Source organism: Sarcophilus harrisii, chromosome 4 (genome assembly GCF_902635505.1).
Source record: "Sarcophilus harrisii chromosome 4, mSarHar1.11, whole genome shotgun sequence".
NCBI lineage: Eukaryota > Metazoa > Chordata > Mammalia > Dasyuromorphia > Dasyuridae > Sarcophilus > Sarcophilus harrisii.
In genome coordinates, this window is record NC_045429.1 from 394,222,179 (window position 1) to 394,241,113 (window position 18,935).

Genomic DNA, 18,935 nt, shown 5'->3' on the forward strand with positions numbered 1-18,935 from the left:
TAAGAGTTTTTCAAGTTTTACCTTTGAATGGAAGTTAAAAAACAAACAACCTGTTCTTGCCTGTGTTGAACTTTTCCTTCTCTGAATTTTTAAGAGCCCTCAAGAGTTTATATCAATATACTTTTAACTCGAGAGTATGTGAAATTTTAGGATTAAAATGGAATGATAAAATGGGAAAGGAAGTTAAGAGATTGTTTTACAATTGAAGAAACTTAAGACCTAGAAAAGGAAAATAACTTGCTTATGCCAGAGAACTAGTTAATAACCAGCCCTGGGACTTAGAAACTAAATGTCTTGACTTTGTTCAGTTCTCTTTCTCCCATATGATAGTATTATTTTTCCATTGTTTGTTTACCAGTTGAGGTAAATTCTTCAAGTATAGTAACTATAGCTCTATTAAATATTGCCAAGCAAATATTGATAGATTCATTACTTCTTGACTGTTGAATATATTGTATTGGGATTGGGAGTCAGGGGAAAGAGAGAAAAGGCAGTTAGTCACTTTTTGAAAAAATAAAATTTAATATAAAAAAGTATTTTACTGGCAAAATTATAATTGTCCATTATTAAAATACAACCATTAGCAGACTTTATATAAATTCCACTTTGAAAAAATGTCAGTCTTAAGGTAAGTTGAGATTGGTAGATGTTTGAGTTTCTACAATAAAGTTACTTGTTGCCAGCTGAAGTACTAGTTTTTAAAATTAGTATTTTTATTATAAAGGGAAACAAAGCTCAGGATTATTTATTGCTTGGGGTTTTAAAACATTTTTTAATTAATTGTATTTCTTTTCTTCTAGACAGGTTATTTGGTACTCATTGCTGTAATGCTGGTATCTCGCACATATTGTGACGTTTGGATGATTCAAAATGGGACACTCATTGAAAGGTATTTTTCCATTCACTTCTATTATGTCAAAACTGCTTTGCTACAAATTCAAATTTATTGAATTACCAAGAGAATCTAAATGACTAATTTAACTCTAAAATGACATGTAAATCATCACCCTGAATATTTACAGTTGATTAGGCAATTATAAACAAAACATTTAAAAAATTTCCATCTATTCCATCAGGAAGCAAATAATCATTAGAAGTTATCACTGGAAAAAAGAACACCCTTAAACATCTTGAACCTAAACTTTTAATATATTTTCTTTACTCCTTTCCTGCATATTGAAGTGTATTGGATTTGACATTTTGACACCATTTTTAATTAGAGTTTTAGCTTAGACATTAAAGATTTAAGTAACCTGAAACTTTTTGTACTTTCTCTTCTTGTAAATTAAGATTTTTTTTCTTTCTCTGTGGTCTGCATTTAGGCTATCCTAACTTTACTGTCCATAAGTTTTTGAGATTGTTTAATTTTTTATATTATTACAAACCAAAATATTTACAACAGTTATATTTACTAAAATATTAGATAGAAAGCTGTAACAAAGATTTTGAAATGAGAACTTTTTTTTCATCTTGGAAAATTTGGTGAAAGACAGGGATGCCAAAATTGTTACTTTTTTTCAGTCTTCCTTTGAGGATGAAAGAAATTAATAGTGCTTTTTAAAAAGTGATTATTAAAGGAAGATTATTCGTGCACTTTGCTGAAACTATAAATCCAAGCAGTCCATGCTTTTTTGACATGTAACAGTTTTCTGCTTATTCATTGCTGTCTACTGTTTACATATCACTTATCTTTGCATTTACTACTTCATTAGTTTGTTTAATAGGGATCCATACTGTTTTCTTGGGACATAACAGGAACGAGGAGAAAGAAGTAACTCTAGACCAATATTAAAACAAAATAAAAAAAAAAAAAAACAACCCAACAGCCCTGAAACCACAGGATACATGTTTATGTGTTCAGTCTATATATAACACTTTTCATCAAGACTGTAATTACCACTTCTCTAACCATCTCATTGTCTGTTCTCCCTTCCTTCCTCCCTCAGGCCAATCTTTTGGGTTTTTCTCTTTAAACCTGCCCTTGAGTTTGAGGCAAGGGGAAAAGGAAAATTAGAGAAGAGACCATAAACAAAAGGATCAGTTCATGGAGGCCTATGCCCTGAATCCTGCAGAAATAGTGCAATAGAAAGAATAATAACTGAGATCAGAGAACTTGGGCTCTCATTTCATCTTTTATTGTTCATATCACTTGGCATCTTGATGCCTCAGTTTTCTCATCTGTAAAATGGAGGAATTGGACTAAGTGTCCTCTGAGGCCCATGTATTCTCTAGTTCTATAATCTTATGAATAAAACCTTTAGTGAGATCTTCAAAGATGTTTACATGTGGGTGTGATTTGTGTGCTGGATTTAGTGTTGCAGGGCCTGACTTCCCAGGCTCAGATTTCATGCCTGCTTTACATAGACAAGTCACATTTCATATTTTTCTGTTTCTTTATATATAAAATAAGGTAGCTAGCTTAGGTGACCTGTGATGTCTCTCAACTTTAAATCAGTGGTTCTGTTATCTCAGCTTTAGGGGCTCTTGTAAATTCAGTGGAATGATTCTAAAAGTTTCTAGAAAATCTTATGAAGAAAAGAAAAAGACCTCAGTTATTTTAATTATTTTAACATGGGCTATTCAAATAACCTCAAAAAAGCCCTTTCAAGTTTTAAGAAGACGAGCAAATTAATATAATGGGAAAAATTCTAACTTTGCAGTTAAAAGGACCTGGATTCAAATGTGACAGTTGATGTTTATTACTTCAGTGACCTTGGGAAGAAACAAGTCTTTTTAAAGTGCCTACCTATTCTGTGCCAGACATTAAACTAAACTGTCAATAGTATGATCTCATTTGATCCATCAACCCTGTGAGATACGTGCTACTGTTCCCATTTTATAGTTGAGAAAACAGGGACAGACGGACTTTAAGTGACTTGTCTAATGTCTCAGAGGTAGTAGGTACCTGATTTTAACTCAAACTTCTTCATTCTGGGCCTTGGATTCTGTTCCTTACACCACTAGCTTTTTTGGACAAGTGACCTAATCCCTCTGGACCTTAGATTTTTCAGCTGTAAAGTGAAGGAATCTTTGGTTCCTTCCAGGTCCAGAGCTGTGATTCAACAATACAAAATTAATAATTTTTTATTGTACCTAGAATTTTTTTTAGTTTGGGGTAGATCAATTTTATGAAATAAAGACTTATGCTTTTTGCATGACTTTAGAAAGGTCTCTTGGATGATCACTACATCTAGGCATTTATACCTATTTTATAGTATCTGGATGCTATTTTAAATTATCATATGCTTTCATGATTGTGTCTTTGCTTTTATGACTATTTCTGTATCATATAACTTGCTCTTTCCTTGGACAACCCAACCCTTGATTTTAAACATTGTTCTTTGAATTAACAAAATCTACTTTACCATATGATTTTCAGGAATATATTGCAAAAGCTACAAAAGAGAAGTGTCATATACACAGATGAATTATAATGCTTTTATGCAGAATAATATTTGTTTATATTTTTACAGCATTTCATATATATAGTAGAGTGTTGTTTGTAGGATGTGATAAAAATTACAGAAAATTTAATTTGTTCTCAGTTCTTTATTTGCTTGAACTATTGAATATTATCTAAATAAATTTCTGTTGTTTTGTCCTTCGTAAAAATATCTTTGCATCTTGTTCCTTTCTGGTATAGTGATATCTCAATTAAAGTTATCATATGGAAAAGAAGCTTTTTCATAATCTTGTTAACATATAATTTATTTGTTTTATGAAGCAGTGTTGATATATATCTCATTGTTTTTCTGTGGTGGTGTGAAACGGCATACTATTAATTAAAAGAATATTAGACCTGAAACCAGATTATTTAATTCCAAGCCCTAGCTCTACTGCTTAGTAAATATGTGTCCTGGGATAAATCCTTTAACTTTTGGAAGTCTGTGTCCTGCTGAGGCAACCTGGTGCAGTGAAAGGAATGCTTCATTTGGAGTCAAGAAGACCCAAGTTCACAATTTGCCTCTGCTATGTAATCTATATGACCTTGATCAAGTTACTTACTCTCAGTTACTTCTGCAGAATCAAAGAATCAGACCAGATCACCTGTGAGGAAATTTGTAGCTCTACACTTGTGATATGTGGCCTGTAAAAGGGAGTGTGAACTGGGGCAAAGCTTCTTCAACTGTGGATCACGACCTCACACTTCTATTTTATCAAAATTCAAAATTAAAATAAGGGTTTATGATTTTTTTTACTTGTTTGATTTACAATTTTTTATGTAAATCAAATTTTTTTGTTAGCTTAAGTAGGAATTTGAATTTAAATTTTATTTCCATTAGTGTTGAGGATATTTTGTCAACTTTCCAAGGAATCACAGACATCAAGAAGCAGACTTTTTAAAAAATTCCTTTCTTTGGTTGAGTGCTGATGGTCAGGGAGACTCCTGCAATTTTTCTATCCATAAGCCTGGATCTTAAAATAAATCTGATGTAGTCTTGAAAGGTAAACTATGGGGAAGAAAAAATGATTAAACAAAACTTTTGTAAGTGTTTCTTCCTAACTACTGGTGTTCCCCCTCTTCTCCTCCCCCCTGCCCTCCAGCTTTATAGAGGGGATGAATTGAAAACTGGTCTATTGTAGCTATTGCTTATATTTGGAGATTATTTTTCCGATGAAGAAAGATCTAATTAAGTTATTTGGCAAAGGTTACATAGCTTGTTATTAATAGATCTTATATTAGAAGGTGAGGGTAGAAGAATATTTATCTTTTAGGATAAATTTAGGATACTTGTACCAGAAATGGCCAAGACCTTGGTGCAAATATTTTAGCCTAATTTTATTCCTCAAAGTTCATAGGTACACAGGTTGTTTTCTTGCACATTGGTGTGCATACACAATTACAGGTATTACTTTGCAGAGGTACTTTTATCCTAGGTTATATAAAACCAAGAGAGTTTTTTTGGTACTTGCCAGCTTTGCATTGGTACCTTAGGTTGTCACCCTGTTCTACCACTATTCCCTGTCCCTCTCCAGCTTTGCTATATAATTAGTCATATTCACATCCTTTAGATATCCTAAATCATATTTGTCTTGCTTAAATTGAATTATATCTTGTTAATTTTTTTGCCCTTCAGTTGATTGCCCTTTTCTTTCTATTTGTTAAATATATAGTGTATACTTTCTTCTAAAATAATTAAGATGTGTCTTCAGATTTAATCCTAGCTTTATTTGCTTTCTACTTCTTTCCCCTTAGCTACTTCTTACCCTTCATACAGTTTTGAAGTTAGAATAACCTTAAAAAGTAATCTAATTTAGCCCCTTCATTTTTACAAATAAGGAAACTAAGGCACTGAGAGTTAATGAAATCATTTGGCAAAGGTTACATAGTTTGTTAGTAATAGATATGGTACTAGAAATTAGGACTCATGATTCCTAGTTAACCTCTTCCACCTATATGCTAGAGGATGAGGCTTCTATTTACATACATTTGCATACAGAATATATTGGAGTTGCCAAGATTCTCAGGAAGTAATAGTTATTTATATTTGTCATAAAGTTTTTCTTTAAGTGTCTTCCAAGTTTCATTTTCTTACATTTTTGTGGTAGTAAGCCTGTAAAAATATAGTATTTGTGAATTATGTTCTTAGTGTGAGCTACAGTAACAGGTACTGCTCTGCCAATTGTACTAATTGGAAATAGGGTATCAGTTACTGACTTGCAGATAAACTAGGTCAGGCTTAGAGATCAACAAAAAAGTTACTGGGAACCCTAGTTGTAGACATAAGATGTCAACTTTTCTTGCTTTTTCAGATGAGTTGTTTTTTTTTTTAAGCATTTAATAACACTTCAAATATTCTCTGAATTTTTATAATTGTCATTTTGAATCCAGCTTTTTTTTTTAACCATAGCTATCATAACTACTTTGGTTTCATTAAACATTACAAATTTTAAAAACTTAAACATTTAGAATATTGAGCAGCAAATTCTTTGGGGAATAGAACTGGGAAGTTAAGGTTACCTGTTATTTTAAACAGTAGTACAAATGCTTTTAGTTATTTTTTTTTCCCTCTCTCAAAGAAAATTACTTTGTTCTAGTTATAAATGCCAAAAAGAATTCTAAAAGGAACTTGACATAGTTCTTGTTATACCTTGTTTTAATGTCATTTTCTATACATCTATAGATGTACATCTATACATCTTTCTATACATTCTATATAGCATTACTAATACTCTTGCCTTATAGGTAATTTAGGAAGGATGATTTTCAAAGAAATACATTTTTATTCTTTTCAAACTACAGAAAAATGCATTCTCTACTACTAACTTTATGGAACATTTTAAAAACTGGTAAACTTGTTTTAAAATTAATTTTTAAAAGAAACTAGTAACTTGTTTTAAAATTAATTTTTGTTGACATAATTTGTTTTTTTCATTACCTATATTTTGCATTCTTCCTCCTTTCAGAAAAATTTTTGCAATAAATAAAAAAGAGGAAAACAAAAGTTTACCAGTAACATATTGAAAGAGTTTGGCATTATTATGAAGTGAACTAATACTTTTTAAAATGGTTATTAGGATACCTGCAGTATTTTTTTTAAATTAAAGCAATTATTTTTTCTTTTGCAGTGGAATTATAAGCAGAAATAAGATATTATTCAAGAAACACTTTGTAAAGTTTATAGCTGCCACTCCAATGGTAAACCATTGCTTAAAAAAAAAAAAGCATGCATTTATTATATTTTATAATAATGTGTGTTTCACCGCTTGAGCATCACTAAGACACTTTGCTTTACATAAATTCCAGCCAAAATTGTTAAGCTTTTTGTTATTTTCAGTGTTTCATCTTCCTAATGTTTTTTATTAATGTAAATAACATTGTATTCTTACTTATGGCTTTCATCACAGTCAATGTATTTGTATTTTTGCATTTTACTATTTGAGGAGTTATTTTACAATTTAGTCTTTAAGTTGTTAAACTTAAACAACTTTAACTTTAACAACATAGTCCCAAAGATTTACCTTCTGGTAAAATGTCTAGGTGATTCCAGATGATAAACATTTTTAAATTAAGGATTCCTGTTAATCTTCTTGGCACTATAATTTTTTCTGGTTACTTTGTTTTCACAAAGGCTTTGAGAGTTTTATAGTTTTTGATTTCAAAGGAATCCATTAAATATAATTTTTCTTTAAAATACATAACAATTTGTAAGATATAAATTATACTTTATTCTTGGCTAATAATCTTCTTATGTACCACAATAAATGAATTTTTTAATTCTAAAATTCTATCACTTCTTTGACTTAGAAAAGTAGAAGGGATCTTATACTGGTACTTCATCTTAAATTCACTTTACTATCTTTCATATAGGTAGTTTTCATTCATGTTTCTAAAAAAATCTCCATAGAAACAGTTCTGTGTTTTCCTTTAGTAACCTAATCCCATGGTTTATAATTTGATATATATTTTTTTCCTCTCTGAATGTTTTATAAAGTAGAGTAACACTAATTTCCTTCTGTACAGTCTCTAATAGAGGTTGGGAACTTAATGTTGGGAATTTAGCGTTAGGGATACCTGAGTTCAAATCCTGGACAAATTACTTAATCTCTGCTTCAGTGTCCTCATCTGTAAAATGGGGATAATAATAGCACTTACTTTACAGGATTGTTGTAAAGATCAAATGAGATGATATTTCTAAAGCTTTGAAAACCTTAAAACATATATAAGTGTTAGCTACTTTTATTGTTATTGTTATAGTTGTTTTTCCACCTTCCCCCTCAGGTGAAGAATTTTGTCAATTGTTCGAATAAAATGATAAAAATTGTGACCAGATTTTTTTTTTCCCCCTAAAGAAAATGTTTTCACATCTCTTTAACTTGTGGATTCTTTGAATAATTTAAAATTCCTCAAAGTAAATTAAGCAATGTACAGAGACTGCTTACTATGATGATTTGCTTCATTTGCAACTAACACTGTGCATGTGGTGGTTTGCAGTGGTATCATTGGTCGCAGCAGAAAAGATTTCAAGCGGTATTTGTTCAACTTCATCGCTGCCATGCCTCTCGTAAGTGTACTTAAAAAAAATGAGATTTGTGTATATATTTTTAAATGATGTATTATAAATAGAACTTTTCAAATCTATTCAGACTTATGGCCTGAATTTTCATCTCAAAAAAATTACAATCATCTGTTGTATTAGCAAGGAAAATTTTAACATTCAACTGAGGGTAAAAGGAAAAACTCACTATAAAATACCCATTTTATAGTAGAGTTTTAAATTGTAAGAAACCTAGATTTAGTAAAAATTGGTAGGTATTGAAAAGTAAATGGAAAAAGAATAATTTTTTAGACCGTTATTTTAAAAGTTGAAGTATGGACATTATTAATCTCAGGGGGAAGGGTCAGCCAGAAAACTGATCTTTAAAATTTATACCTTTATTTGAGACATTTTATGGTAGAAAACAGAATTTTCTTAAGGAGATCTTAAAGGCACATACAAGTGTACTCTAATAATAAGATAACCTGATACATGGAATTTTACTTTAGTGGACTGATGAAATAAGAAATGAACCTAGTGTACATGAACTTGAGTTAAGTTTCAGTGAGATATTGAGCTTTTCCTTGAGGAATTCAATTTAAATTATATCAGATTTTTCTCTTGTGTCAGAGATGCTGATAGGTACACTAGAAATATTATATAGAATTTTGTGTCTTCTTTCTTGGTTACTGGAAAAACATTTCAATATTTTACTGTGGTTCACATTGCATTAATATGATAGCATTGTAGCCAGCTTACTCTGGCAAGAGAAATGTGGGGACATTATGAGACGTATTTTGCTATGTGCTGTCTACTTTTTCCACCTCTTTCTCTGTATCTTTTCTTTGAACCACTTCTCATAATTTGTACTGAAAATAAGTATGAAAATAAAACTGGATATGTAGAATTATATTTTGTTCTCCATCTTCATCTGTTAATATTATACCTATATTTTTATATACAACTTAAATGCTGCCTTCTCTGGGACATTTTTCTTTATCCCCTACCCAGAAATTATCTTTCTCTTTTTGGACATCATTTTTATATGAATTTATTTACTATTTTATTTCAGTTACTTGCATTTCCCATATATGTTTTATGCAACATCATAAATTCCTTTAAATCCAGGCCTCTCTTATTTTTGTGTATCCCTCAGTATTTAGCATGGTGTTTAGTAAATGTTGAATACAAATCTGAGGAGGAGGATCATCTTTTGCATGTTCTCTGAAGATAGGCACACTAGTGCATTGTTACTTGACCTATGGATTACAAATATTTTGCAAATGAAATTATTAAAATGTTTATAGACTTTGACTCAGAAGTTCTCTTAATAGACAGATACTACAAAAAGCATCTGAATAAGAAGAATACCTCTAGATACACCAAAATAATTATAGGTAGCTTTTTTTGTGTGTGGTAGCAGCATAGATATCTGTAGACTGCAGAATTGCGAAACAAATTGTGGTACATCAATGCAATGCAACATAACTATGATGTAAAAAAGGACAAATATGATAAAAAGAAACATGGGAAAACCTACATGAACTGATGTATAATAAAGCAGAAGCAAGAAATCGGTGTATATTGTGACTGCAACAATATAAATGGAAAGAATAACAATCACAAAATTATTGAAAATGGATGTTGCAAAATTAATATAGAGCAAGCATGGCTCTAAAGAAGAGAAGTGAAAAAAATACATCCTCCTTTGGAGAAGTGGGAAGTTCATGGATATGGATTTTAGATATTTTCAGAAATTTTCCAAATATTGATCAGTTTTGTTGGGGTTTTTTTCCTCATCTATTTGTCTTTAAAAAAATGTTTATTGTATGGGATAGTGGGGAAAGGGAAGGGGATACACAGTGGGAAAGATTCTTCTGATGTAAGAAACAAAGGAGTCAATAAAATTTTATTATAAAAAATTAATGCCCTCTGGTTATACTGCCATACATGATTTTCATGACTCCTATGTCCTTAAATTCACAGCCTTTTTATGTGAGAAAATAATGTGAAATTTTTCTTTCATGTCCTCTATAGTCTAGTCTATAGTCCTTTACATTTTGCTGCTTTAAGCAGTTTGTCCAACCTGATACTTGTCTTGTTAGCTTTTTACAAATTTTGAGTCACTGATATATATTGCATTTTGGAGGTATTGAAGAGATCCACTGTGACTCTTTCTACCGTGCTGACTTTGTCAGGAAGGTAGCAAATAAAATGTCATTGATTTCTTAAGAAATTTAGTGAAGTATTATTCTGGTATTAGAAATATTAGATTCAGAGTTGGAGGACCTGAGTTTGAGGACTGCTCTGAATCTATCATTCTATTTTTATGACCTTTATAGATTCTAAACACAAGGATGTCCTACTAAAATTGATTTTTTCTTAATGTTTGTTTTCACAGACATCATCGTATTATTTGTATGTAATTATCCCAAAAGTACCACAGAATATCCTCAGAAACAATTTGGTCATTAGACAGTAATCAATTTAACCAAACACAAAAGCCCAAACTATATGATGTGATGCCTAGATGAGCTGCTTATTTTTTATTCCCTTAAAAGTGTTTATCTTGAATGATTGAAGATGCAAAAGTTGAGCCAGGAATTAGGTTGGAAGTGGAGTTTTAACTGAAATTATTTAGAATTTTCACTGTTCCCAAATGGGTTCGTTTCAACATTGATATTTTCATGATGAGTTTATGTCTCTGAAATAGAACACTGATCCCATAATCAAATTTATAAGTAAGCTAAAGGGCAAATGGAAATACATGAAGATATAAGCTACAGCATATTAGTAGTAATGACTTGCATTCAAGAAGTGGCATAGAGTAAATATCAAGGACATATGTTAGCAGAAAAGGGATGCACTAGTTAAAGTCATGTGTTTAAGAGAGATCAGATGGGCAAAGTCCAAAAAAGCTATATTGAATAAACTATATTGGATAAAATGTTAAAAGAAACGGTAGAATGTCTTTAGTTTATTGGATTGGTCCTATTGAGGGCATTTATAGAAATATAAGAATAAAAATAATGATGCAAAAGCATTGAAGGAATTGCAGTTTAAAGTGGAGTAGGGAAAACACACATTCATGATATCCAAAATTTATCTGAATAGTATTTTTGCAAAAATATTGAGTAGAACAAAATTAAAAAAAAAAAAACTACAGTATAATAATACGATTAAGACTTGTCATTTAATGTTGTTTTTTTTTTTTTCCCTTTAAACTTAAATGGAAAATAAAAAAGGAAAAAAATTACCATTTCCACAGCAGAATATAATAGAGGATTCAAAATACACAGCAATAAGTTTTCATTTCAAAAAAGGCTATATAAAAATTTTACACATAATGTTCAATACTTTCCATATTTTCTTTGCTTCCTTGTAATTTATCTTTTTTTTTCTGTTGTGTACTTTTTACTTTATTCCTTTTTTCTCTCTTCTCCCTCTCCCAAGAAGGCTACAATTGAGCACAGATGATATGTGTGTGTGTGTGTGTATTCATATATATATACATTTACTTAGATGTCTATAATTACATATGCACATATATACATTTGTTCTTTTATATATATGTATGTGTGTGTGTGTGTGTGTGTGTGTGTGTCCTCTGTTTCTCAGAAGGTGGATAACATCTTTCTTCATAAGCCTGTCTTTCAGTATTTCTTTTAACTCCACCAATTCATCATTTCTTATACCACAATAATATTCCAATTTTATATTATCTTATTTTAAATAGTCTAAAACAGTATTAATATAGCTGACATATAGTTTACCTATTTTTCTCTTTTGATTAAATCTGTATTACCTTTACCTTTGCTTGAGAACGTGATTGCTACTTTTGCATTTTTTACATAATAAATTCTAGCCTTGCCCTTTGTTTTATGTCTGTGTGTATGTGTTAGTTTCTGTCCCTCCTGAATTTTCTGCTTTGCTTCTACCTTGTGCTCCTTTTACGTAATCTACCTGCTCCCCCACCAAGAATCCCTCTCTTATCTTCTTTTCCCATCCTTTCCCCTTGCTTCTTTCCTTACCCTCTTCTTCCTTCTTATTTCCTTACTCTCTTATTTCTTTCTGAATTTAGAAGTTTTATACCCTTCTAGATATGTATGTATTTATTGTTCTCTCTTTAACCCAGTCCCAGAACTACCAGGCCTCTCCCATCAAATTCCTCTGTCAGTTCTTCTCATACCTCATTTATATAATTACTTTTTTGTTTTTTCCTACATGGTTTTGCTTTTTTTGAATTACATCATACTCAGCTCTCCCCCTTCTTTTAAACTATCCAATCACTGGATGTCATTCTTAGGCATATGGTTTACATTTTCACATATTAAAAAAGTTTGTCCTTATTGAGTCCCTTGTAATTAGTCTTTGATATCAGTCTTTTTGCAATAAAATTCTTAAAGTCTGGCAATTCATTGAATGTTCATTTTTCCATTCAAGATTATATTTAATTTTACTGGGTATAATATTTTTGGCCTCAACCCTAGTCTTTTGCTCTGAGAAGACCTGTGGTCTTCTAATGTAGCTGTGATTATAGGTCTTGTTTAATTCTAATTATGGTTCAATTGTATTTTTTTCCTTGTTATTCATAATATTTTCTCTTTGACTTGGGGGTGTGTGTGTCAGAAATTGGCTGTGATATTCCGATAGGTTTTTTTTCATTATGATTTCTTTCTGATGATCCATGGGTTTTTTTTCTATTTCTTTTTTCCCTTCTTCTGACACTTAAGGACAGTTTAAAAAAATATTTCTTGTATTATATTATGTTTCTTTTTTGATCATAGCTTTCACATAGTCTGAATTTTCTTATATTTTTTCTTGATCTGCTCTCCAAATCAGTTGTTGTTCTTACAAAATATTTCACATTCTCTTCAGTTCATTCTTTATATTTTGTTTTATTATTTCTTAGTCTCTTAAAACTTTGCTGGCTTCCCCCTTGCCAAATTCTCATTTTCAAAGGGTCCTTTTCTTCCCTAAAATTCTTGATCTTTTCTAGTTGGTTGACTTTTCATAATCTTTTTTATTTTTCTTGAATTATTTTTACCCATTTTTCCTTAATCTCATTTGATTTTTAAAGTATTTTGAATTCTCTGAATTCTTTTTGGGCAGGGGACCATTTGATGTTACTCTTTGGGATAGGAGAGACTTTTTTTTTTTTTTTTTGCTTTATTATTCTCCTCTGAAGATGAAACCAGATCTTCTCTATTCCCGTAGTAACTTTCTATGAGAATGTTCTTTCTACTTTGCCTGCTCATTTATTAAAAATTATCATTTATAGCAGCTGTTGTATTCACCTGGGTGTGGAGGATGGTATATCTACTCTCATGTACTCCCTTCAGTCCTTCCCTCTGTCCTGGAACCCCAAACCAAGAACTTTGCCCTCCTGTAAGTACCCACAATCAACAGCAACTCCTGGTCCACTGCTTCTGCATTCACCATATATGTGCTATTTCCTTTTCATCTAGTCCACATCTCAGCTGCACAGATACTGGACTTGATGCTTATCAGTAAAGGTTCCCATAATTTTTTCAGACTCAGATTCCCTACACTGTCTGGGAGGTGAAAATCCTTGTGACTTAGACAGAGACTGTCTCCCAACTCACATAACCCCAAGGCTTGCTTCTTACTTACAGGGGTTTAGCCCAGGGATGTTTTCACTTGCTGTAGGCCAAATTTCTATCCTGTTATCTGTCTTTGGATCTTTGGAGCTTCTCTGGTACCTCCATCTTTTGCTTATTTTTATCCATTCCAAGCTTTTTTGAGGCACTATTTTGGGGGGTGTGTGTGTGTGTGTGTGTGTGTGTGTGTGTGTGTATATATATATATATATATATATATAAGATCTGCAAAGTATGTAATAGGCTATCTTTCCAGAATCTGCATAATTGAAGTATTGGTCAATGTGCATCTCTTCATTTTGTTGTCAGTGGTATTATGTGAGACTGTCATCTTATTTTGGCTGAAATAAGTAAAATATAGTGGAAAGAGTGCTGAATATAAAGCTCAAAAATTTGTTTTCAAATCTATGTGGTATTTAGTAACTTTATGGCCTTGAACAAATTATTTATCCTCTCTTGTATACCTACATTATTCCCCACATCTAATTGTTGAAGTAATTAAGGTAACATGTAAAGTATTTTTTAAAATAAACTTTAAACTGTTACTAAAGTAAGCTGTTAAATTCTTTGTCCCATCCATTCATCAAGTAGCCACAGTTAACACTTAATTTCATTTCCTTTTTTTTTTTTTTAATAAATGAAATTATTTTTCCATAATTTGTATTTAAGGAACTCCTAGTCCCCTCCCGCCTTTACATTGTTTTCTTCTCTTAGAATTTCACCAGGAATTTATATCAGTTTTACTGTTCTATAGCTTTTCATTTTATATCTTTCCCTCTTTTTTGAAATTCTGATATTTGTCTTTCTCCAGTTTTAGAGCACTTCACCCATTCACTGTAGTTTCTCAGAATCACTGACCTCAGTTAAGCAGCATGTATAAGTTCTTTCAGTAGGGCCCTTGGATATTTTTTTTTCTTTGTACCCCAATGTCTTGATCTAATTTAGGTCTAGTAGGGTTTTTCTTTTCTTTTTCACTTAACCTTGAGTTCGCCTTCCTTTTCATTTTTCTTTTTTTCTTTCTTTTTTTAAAATAATATTTTGAAGATCATTCTTTGGGAGAGAAAACTGAGGCAAAATTCAACCTAGTGGATCTTTCTCAGAAGTCTTTCTCTTTGACACTTATATAGTATCTATTATCATTAATCAATTTCTTACTTTTTTAGACTCTTTTTCTCTTTTCTTCTAGTTTATGCTTTTTTGATTTTCTTCACTTTTTCCATTACCTTCCCTGGTGACATAAATTCAGTCATTCCCTGATTCTCTTATCTTTTATTTCTTTATGCTATTTTCTCTTAGTAAACTTGTCTAGTTTTATGGCTTTATATATCCAGTCATATTCTACTTACTGCTCCCAAACTTGGTATTCCACCTTCTGCCACAATTATGTTTTCCTTAGGTTTTCTCACATGCATGGAATGTACTTCTTCCTTATCTTTACCTGCTCTTTCCACTCCTTACATCCTTAAATTGATTCTGCACATAGCTGCCACATTAAATTTTTCTGATTTGCAGATTCTTAGATTACAGTTATTTCCAGAAATATTTCCAATGCTAAGCATTTAACTGTATATATAAGGCTTTCCACATTTTGATTTCAGCTTATCCTTCCTATTTTACCTTAAATACTTTTTATTTAAAAACTGAAGTATTCAATGTTCTGGAGTATGTGTGAACCCCTCTGTGTTCCCTAATGTCAGTCATTTCTACTCAGAAAATACTAAGGAAGCAGTATTTTACCAGAAAAAAGTATAAAATTTATAGTTATATAGGAAATTCAGCATGATAAGAATTATATACAGTATAGAGGATTGTGATATTTATTTCCTTACCCATAAACCTTATACATGGCCTTAGTGTTCTGTTGAATTAAATTTAGTAGAACATTGGTCTGAAAGTTAGGAGAGACAGATTGTAATCATGATTTGGATCAACCCAAGTTGCATAATCAAGAGATTGGGTTGAATTTTTCAGTCCCTTCTAGCTCTAAAATTTTGTAATTTCTTAGATCAAAGGCATATTAATGTAGTAGGAATAAAAACATCATAAATAGGAGGAGCTAGTTGGTATAGTGGATAGAGCACCAGCCCTGAAGTTTGGAGGACCTGAGTTCAAATCTGGCCTCAGACGCTCAACACCTCCTGGCTTTGTGATCTTGGGCAAATCACTTAATCCAAATTGTCTCAGTAAAAAAAAAAAAAAAAAAAAAAAAATCATAAATAAATAACCCAAATACTTTATTGGCTTCTCTTTTTTTAAAATTTTATTTTATTTTTATTTATTTTTGGTGCATTTGTTTCTTAGATTCTAAGTGAACAAAAGGAAGGTCTCTAGCACAATATGTTAATCTCTAGGAAGAATTATTGAAAGAACATAGATAAGTGGCTTTGGATGGAAATGTATGGAGAGCTCTCCATACTGATAAGATCACAAACCCTTCAAGTCATAATATAGGAATGATTTATGAGACTCCTCAGTGGACATTTGACAGACTTGTATGTCAATTTTATTAGTATTAATAGGAGACAAAATTTTAACTGAGAGGAAAGGACTAGATGTCTGTTGGATAATTGGTAGTATATGTTGAAGTTAAGGTCTTAAGCAAAATATAACAAAGTTATTATGTCAGTGGCTGTTTTCACAATTTTATCTGTACTTTATATCTTGAGTAAACATTCACTAATTTGTACAAGAGTGGGAGGAAGAGGGGTGACATAGTAGATAAACTACTAACTTCAAGATGAGAACGACCTAGGTCCATGATTTACTTCTTGACACATAATGTTTATGTGACTATAGGCAAATCATTTACCATTTAAGAACTTTAGACAACTCTCAAAATATTTAAGTTCTTGAATAGTTTGCAAGTTTGAAAATTGATTTGTGTTGATTTGAACGGTATCTTAACACTGCCCAGTTATAAAAGTTTAAAGGAGATGGAGTAAATTACAGGGATCTAGTTATGTTTTAATAATCAGAAATGAAATAAAACTAATTACTTATATTTTTGTTTTAGATCTCTTTGGTGAATAACTTTTTGAAGTTTGGGTTAAATGAACTTAAACTGTGCTTCCGAGTAAGACTCACTAAATACCTCTATGAGGAATATCTCCAGTAAGTGATAACCTATTTTTCTCTTTTTCTTTTTTTAAAATTTAGTTAAAAATTAGTTTACCTTTCTTGGCCTCAGTTTTCCTTATCTACAAAATGAATAGATTGGATTAGATAATCTCAAGGCCTTTTCAAGGTCCAGCGTTTTGTTTTTCTTTGGTAATATTCAAGTTTGAGAAAATAAAGTTTTTCACTTTTTTGTTTTTTGCTAAATGTTTGTCGTCTTGTTTCAGAGCTTTCACATATTATAAAATGGGAAATCTGGATAACAGAATAGCAAATCCAGACCAGCTGCTTACACAAGATGTGGAAAAATTTTGTAATAGTGTAGTTGATCTCTACTCAAACCTTAGTAAGGTAAGTTTCTGAAATAAATTTTAAACTTTGTAATTTCTTTTGTTAAACTACATAGTTCTAATAAGAATTTAATGTTGTATAACAGCAAAGTAGGATTTAAATATTTTCATATAACATTTGTAGTAAGATAAAACCACTGTATGAAGAATTTTATATTAAATTTGAACAAATGTTCAGTCCTTTCATTTTGATTTTTAAAAACAGCATTTTCATAGAAGGTTGTTTGTGGGTTTTTTTTTTCTTTTTGGGTAAAGATATCTAAGGTACTTTTACCCCCTAGCTTGAGTCATGAAGTTCTTGAAATTATATGCTATCCATAAAGTAATAAATATTAGCTATGTTCACTTCTGTTTACCTACTTTTTTGTCCTGTAGCTGCAACTAAATTTAGGACTTGATTGCCTCACAGTTTCATTAACACAGCAGTTTCTTTAAGCAGATTTCGCTTTAGCCTAATTTTCTATCTTTCATTTAACAATAAAAATTATATTTGTCAAAGCATAAATGACCAATCCTCACTCATCTTCCATGTAGTCCTAGTCTATTATCTCTCTGAGAAATTTGAAACTGGCTTGTCATTATCTATACTTTTCTCTCCAAATCTCTCTTTATACCATTTTTTCCTTGTTAGGACCACATCTCTTTGCCAAAATCTGCTCAGGATTTGTTCTCCCCCAAAACATTCTCTGGCTGACTTCAAACTTTAGTGTTACAAATACTCTAATAATTCATTCTTACTTATGTAATATGTATTGTTGCCAGTCTTCATATGTTCTTGTTCTTTAAACATTTGTCACCACTTGGGTTATTTCTGGGAAGAACTTTTAGTAGACTAATATAGTCACATAACTTTTTAAAAAATGTATGGGAAAGCAGAATAAATTTCTCTCCTGTGACATCCCTTCAAATACTTAAAGTTGGCTATCTTGTCCTTATGTAATTTCTTCTCAAATTAAACATCTATAAAGTTTTTTGTTGTAATTTTCAAAATCGTATCACATGATTTTGAGACATTTCTCCATCCCAGTTTCTTATTTCTGTGTACCATCCAGCTGATTTACATCCTTTGTGACTAAGCTATATTGCAATATACTTCATTCTCTCTTTCTGAATATTGTACCTCTCTTTATTTCAGATTTGCCATTAAGTTTTTTTGGGGGGGTTTGACATTTTACTTTTGACTTGTATTGAGCTTGTAGTCCACCAAAATCATGAAGTCTTTTTTAGATGAACCGATATCTTAACATCCCTCTTTCATCTTGTACTTGTGAAGTTGATTTTTTGAACCCAAGTATAAGATTATTTGTCCTTATTAAATTTCATCATTTTAGATTCAGCCCACTGCCTATTTTATTAAGATATATTTGAATCCCACTTCTGTCATTTAATACACATTAGCTATTCCTACCAGTTTTGTACCAATTGCTGATTTAATAGATATACCATCTATGCCTTTAGGCAAATCATTGATAAAAATATTCAACAGCTTAAGAGATATGCATAAGTCAGTAGGATACTCTATGAAAGATTGCTTTTCATGTTGACTATATGTCTATCTGATCATTTAGCCAGTTCTAAATACCCTCAACTATCATTTTGTCTAGTTCACATCCTTATGAGAGACTTTGTCAGATACTGCCAGATACCAGTGTAGATACTCTATATAGCTCCTTGATCTAACAATCTAGTAACTATCAGAAAAAGAGAGAGAAGTCCAGTCTGGCATGATCTATTCTTGTTTAGGCCATGCTAGCTCTTCGGTTATTACTTTTATGGATATTAGCTTTTAAAATTTTAATAATGCAATCTAGGTCTGAGTATTATGCTCTAGAATTCTTTCCAGTAAAACTAAAGCATATAACTTGTTTCAA

General features: G+C 31.2%; 1 protein-coding gene across 1 annotated transcript in view; it reads left to right on the plus strand.

The window, feature by feature from the left end:
• The window catches only part of ABCD3 (ATP binding cassette subfamily D member 3), an 81,945-nt gene that overhangs the window by 37,221 nt on the left and 25,789 nt on the right, over positions 1–18,935 (plus strand). The window contains exons 4-7 of the mRNA XM_031967110.1: positions 801–889; positions 7,937–8,006; positions 16,614–16,711; positions 16,942–17,065. Coding sequence (XP_031822970.1) covers positions 801–889; positions 7,937–8,006; positions 16,614–16,711; positions 16,942–17,065 — 381 coding nt within the window. The remainder of the gene's footprint in view (positions 1–800; positions 890–7,936; positions 8,007–16,613; positions 16,712–16,941; positions 17,066–18,935) is intronic.